The sequence below is a fragment of the Ahaetulla prasina genome, chromosome 5, assembly GCF_028640845.1.
Source record: "Ahaetulla prasina isolate Xishuangbanna chromosome 5, ASM2864084v1, whole genome shotgun sequence".
Classification (NCBI taxonomy): Eukaryota; Metazoa; Chordata; class Lepidosauria; order Squamata; family Colubridae; genus Ahaetulla; species Ahaetulla prasina.
In genome coordinates, this window is record NC_080543.1 from 56103412 (window position 1) to 56108460 (window position 5049).

Below are 5049 nucleotides of genomic sequence, written 5' to 3' on the forward strand. Positions count from 1 at the left end.
TGACACAAAACATCTGGATTATTTATTGAGATCAATTAGTTAACAGAGTTTGAAGTCATGTGAGTAGCTCAGTAAAAATGTCAACTGAGCCTGCAACTGCTTTAAAAAAAGGCAAATTCCACACTTGAAATCGCTAGGAAGAAAACTGAAAACCGAACTGCTAAAATAACATTGTCCATACATCACACCATTGTCCATGCATCACACAGCATTTTAGGCATATTATATTGTTCAAGATTATGCAACAATTGCAACAGAAATTATTAGGGAGCTTAAATGATTAGGTTAAATAACAGTATTCTTTAATTTGAAATGAAAGTTATAGAAGAGGCATTATAATAAAGGCACATAAAATCATGAATGGCATATTTATGAATCATTTATTTGCCACTCATCTTATGGTTCAGGTGACACAAGATAGTGACAGAAAATCTTCCTCCCTCTCTCAATGTTAGAGCTCAAGGTCATCACTGAAAATTAATGGTGGACAGAAGGAAATAGTTTCCATACAGCATATAGTTGAACTGGTAGCAGGTGTGCAAATGGTTGATTTGGGTGATTTTAAAAGGGCACTTAACAGTTTTATAGAAGATCAAGCTATGAATAGCTACTTCTTTGATGGCTGTTAGGGGGCTACTGCTCGCTGGTCCACCTCTTAGATATTCTCAGGTGCATCCAATTGTTCCTGTTTGACCCCCAAAATGCTTAGTTGTATGGCATAACATCTGACCCAGGAGGTTTCTACTGATTATTCCTAGTTCTGACTCTGAAGGACTGGGACTCAAGAAGCAAGGATATAAACATGGAGTGAAGCCAGAGAAAACTGGATATTTCTGAATTCCAATTATGAAGGATAAGAGAAGGAAAACATATAGAAATGTAATAGCCTTACACTTTGCTTGCTATGCCATTGTATTGTCCACTGCTGAAAAGCAGTAGGCTTGGGTAGACATACATCTTGGTTGGCAGACTCATCACTGCCAGTACTGTACCATACACAAATGGGACATAACATGTCAAGAACTTTTATTCACAACTGTCTTCTCTACACAGGATTCTGGATGCAAAACAAAACACAGAGCAGAAGAAAGTGAAAGCTGACAGGCATTAATCCAGAAAACTGCATAAGGGTATGCAAGCCATGGTTGTCCCAAAGGTGCTTTTTTCAAGAGGCAACTGGACAGTCTGGTTTTCTTTGAAGACGTTTTGCTTCTCATCCAAGAAGCTTCTTCAGCTCTGACTAGATGGAGAATGGAAGGATTCTTGGATGAGAAAGGAAACATCTTCAGAGCAAAACCAGAAAGTCCAGTTGCCTCTTGAAAAAAAGCACCTTTGGGACAACCATGACTTGGATGACTATGGAGATTCTCATAGACATCTATCTTTGGGGTTCACATGAGCTTGGCCTTATTTTATTTTAAAATTGTCATCTGAAATGCCTGTTTATAAATTCTGCACCTGTAAAAAGGGGCATTAATAATATCAGCACTAATTAGAAAACACAGGTGAGGGGCGGGTTTTCTGGAAGTTTGGGCTAAACTACCAGGAGACTCAAAGCTGAAAAACTGGAGTACCAGACTTCACAATGAAGGTCTTGTCCACCGCAACGTTATCCCAGAGCATCTGGTGGCAGCCAATGAGCACCTCTTTTCCTCCAGATCTGCACTCCCATTGGCTGCAGCTTGTCATTCCTTCGCTCTAATACAGGTTGGAGTTAGAGGCTCTACGCTCAATAATCCATTTCCTCACATCTCGGCGCTAATCGCAGCAGGGAGATTAAAATAGTGATTGATCGGTCGATCCTTATCCCCTTTTTTCAAATAGTTCTCCTTACCTCCTGACCCGCAAACCCGAACGCCACCCCCCCAAAAAAATATTCCCTGCCGCCTTTTCTTCTCCCGAGCTTTTTAAGGCGATGACAGCCCGTTGCCCGCTCTGAAAAGCCCGCAAGGCGATCATGTTGAGGCAACACTTCTCGTACGAGCTGGTTCGCTACACGCAGGCCCCTCCCGCCTTGCTTCCCAAACAAGCGGAGGAGAGCAGGCCGGACTTCGCGTCGGAGCAGCTCCAGACGCGATCCGGGACCGGGACCAGCCGGGCGGGCGGTGGCAAGAGCGAGCAGCAGCAGCTGCGGAGAAAGATCAACAGCCGCGAGCGGAAGCGGATGCAGGACCTCAACTTGGCCATGGACGCGCTGCGAGAGGTGATCCTGCCTTACTCGACGGCTCATTGCCAGAGCTCGCCGGGGAGGAAGCTTTCCAAAATCGCCACGCTGCTCTTGGCTCGGAATTACATTCTTTTATTGGGTAGCTCCTTGCAAGAGCTCCGGAGAATCATTGGGGAGATTAGCGGCTCCTCGGGTCCCAGGCTGCTGCTGGCTGGACTGCCTCTCTTCGCCGCCGCCGCCGCAGTGACCCCGGGCCCGGTGCTGCTAACGCCGGGCCCGGTGAGCCACCACCACCTGCACCACCACCACCACCACCCGGACAGGCTGCGACCGGCCAACAAATACCTCTCGGCTGCATTGGAGGAGCAGCAGTGCGGCCAAGTGCACGTAGCCGATGGGGCGACCCTTTGCTCCTGCGCCGCTTGCAAATTCCCTCACTTGTTTCCTTCCGCCTTCGGGGTGGCCGCTGTGCAGACGCAGTTTCCCAAATGAGCCTGGCCCTTCCTGAGCTGAGGAGGGATGGAGATGGAGGGGGCCCAGCAGGCTACAACCCAAACGGCTGGGAGGACGGGGCCCGGAGGACTCGCGGATCCTCGCGGCTTCTCCTATTTTTATTATTCGGTCTGGATGGAGCGACAGCTGGGGGCAGAGAGACCAGAATGTTTAAGATCCCGAAAAGGACGGAGTTTTTTGCACGTTTTCCTCTCAAATCGGGTGTGCGATCACTGGGATGAAAGTCTGGTTTTGGCCCTCAGGTACAGATTTGAAAGAGAGGGTGAGGATGGGGCAATTGTATTAAATAGATCCAAATAAATAGTCCAACTCTAACCCAAGGTGGCCATGTGATGAATGCAGCTTTGCGCAGGACATGAAATCAGTACGAAGCCTGTTAAAATCTATAAAAGATTTCTTGGAAGACCAGGAGGGAAGAAGCTTTCCATTGCTTGGTGCAGATTGAAAGCATTTCAGACAAATGGCCGTCCAGCCTCTGACTGAGCACATCCAGCAAAGGAGAGTCACAGCCCATGGCATTGGGTTCCGTTGTCAGACTGCTTTGTCAATTGGAATAACTTCCTGTAATTGGACATCTTAATCTATGTCCCACATTCTGGTATGCAGAGAACAAATCATTCTTCTATGAGAGCCATTTTCAGGCACTTGAAAAGTATGATTCTAACCATCCTCTGTTATTTCTGGTCTTAAAGGTGCCCAACTCTTTCAGGCTCTTCTTGTAAAGCAAGCAGGATTCATACTAGAGTAGTGACTTTTGGCATCTAATACAGCAAAGAGAGAAGTTTTCGAACACTTCAGCCATGGCTTAGTGACATTCAGAAATGCCATAAGATTTTAGTTGAGATCCTGGCTAAATATTCAGTGTTTGGATAATCTTGGTAAGATTATAATAATCTTGGTAATACTGGGCACCTGTTCCAATTTTTCAGATTCTCTCTTAAATGGCAGTGCCCAGAAACTGATGATACTAAGAATGTAATATAACACTCTACTTCTGGGATTTGAAAAACAATTGCCTTTTCAGCAGCTATGCCAACTGATTGATATTTAGCAACTGATTCCCCCATTCGATATCTTGTATTTGATTTCTTTTTCTACATGAAGAACTTTCTCTATTAAATTTCATTCTTTTTTCAGTCAATATATCTAAATTATCTTGAATTTTTTTCTGTCTATTAATATATTAGCTATTGTATTCAGTTTTGTATAATCTGCAAATCTATTAAGCACTTGCTTCCACCTTTAATGAAAATAATGACGAGTCAAGCCTAGCCCTATGACATACCACTTGATACTTAACTGCAATTCAGTGAGTATTCTTTGAGCAGTGTTTTCAAGCCAGCTATGGACCCCCTTAACAGATCTGCCAGCTAGCCATTACTTAACTAATTAAAATGTCATGTAATATTTATTTGGAATTTAATTGCTCCTAATGCAATGGAATTTCCTTTCAATCAAGATGTGTAAGATCACATTTGTGTCCCTAATTTCCGAGGTGTGCTCAGGCTTTTTTCCCATGAAATCAGTGAAACTTAACTGCGCTTAAGTCCTACTGTTCCATTGTCCAGTACAATGACTAGTCTCTTCTATTGATGAAAATCTTTGCAATTCCAAGACTGACATTTGTATTTTTATTGCCTACTTAGTTGTAGATTGTCTATCAGTGACAATCCACAGTTATTGCATTGTTTGAAAATAATACAATTTGATTTTCAAAAATTACATAAAGCAACCTGTCTCTGCTTATGGAGAAGTTAAATCCTATAGATTAGTTCATTTAATGTACTAAAATCCAAGTGTTATGGGTTCTTGATTGATTTTGTTTAAACTAGTTTAAATGCAATGTTATTCACATACTTTTGTTCATATGCCAGCAACTGAAATATCTATATAGCAATCACATTTATAGTATTAGCATTTCAATCCTAAACACACCTATTAGGAAATAAGATCCACTGAATTACTGGGCCTTACTTTTAAGGAACCAGGAACAGAATTTATCAGAGCACTTCTAAATTGCACTGAGAAACAGAAGATATGGATGTACTGTCTTCACAAATTTGAGTGGAGTGATTGTAGGCTTCTTACCAATATTGTGGTCATCAATTTGCATGACAGTACTCTGGTGCATTATTATTGTCTTAATGTAATGGATTAGTCTAAAATGATTTTAATATTTTTCCTGTAACAGCAAAAATGAAGATACCTCTATAGCAATCCCAAGAATACCAACTTAAGCTTCTCAATAAGATATAAGAATATTGCACCAGATCTAGAAATTGCATAGTCAGAAAATCACACTGGATATCTGAAGAACTGCTGATGCTTAGGTTTACAAGGTAATACAGAGCAAAATTAATCAAATCATT

General features: G+C 42.4%; 1 protein-coding gene across 1 annotated transcript; it reads left to right on the forward strand.

Moving 5' to 3' along the window:
- The first annotated feature begins 1957 nt into the window (after window positions 1-1957).
- On the forward strand, window positions 1958-3763 carry OLIG1 (oligodendrocyte transcription factor 1). The gene has a single exon (XM_058186217.1). The coding sequence runs from the start codon at window positions 1958-1960 to the stop codon at window positions 2657-2659; it is 702 nt and encodes a 233-aa protein (XP_058042200.1). The 3' UTR covers window positions 2660-3763.
- Window positions 3764-5049: the final 1286 nt, after the last annotated feature.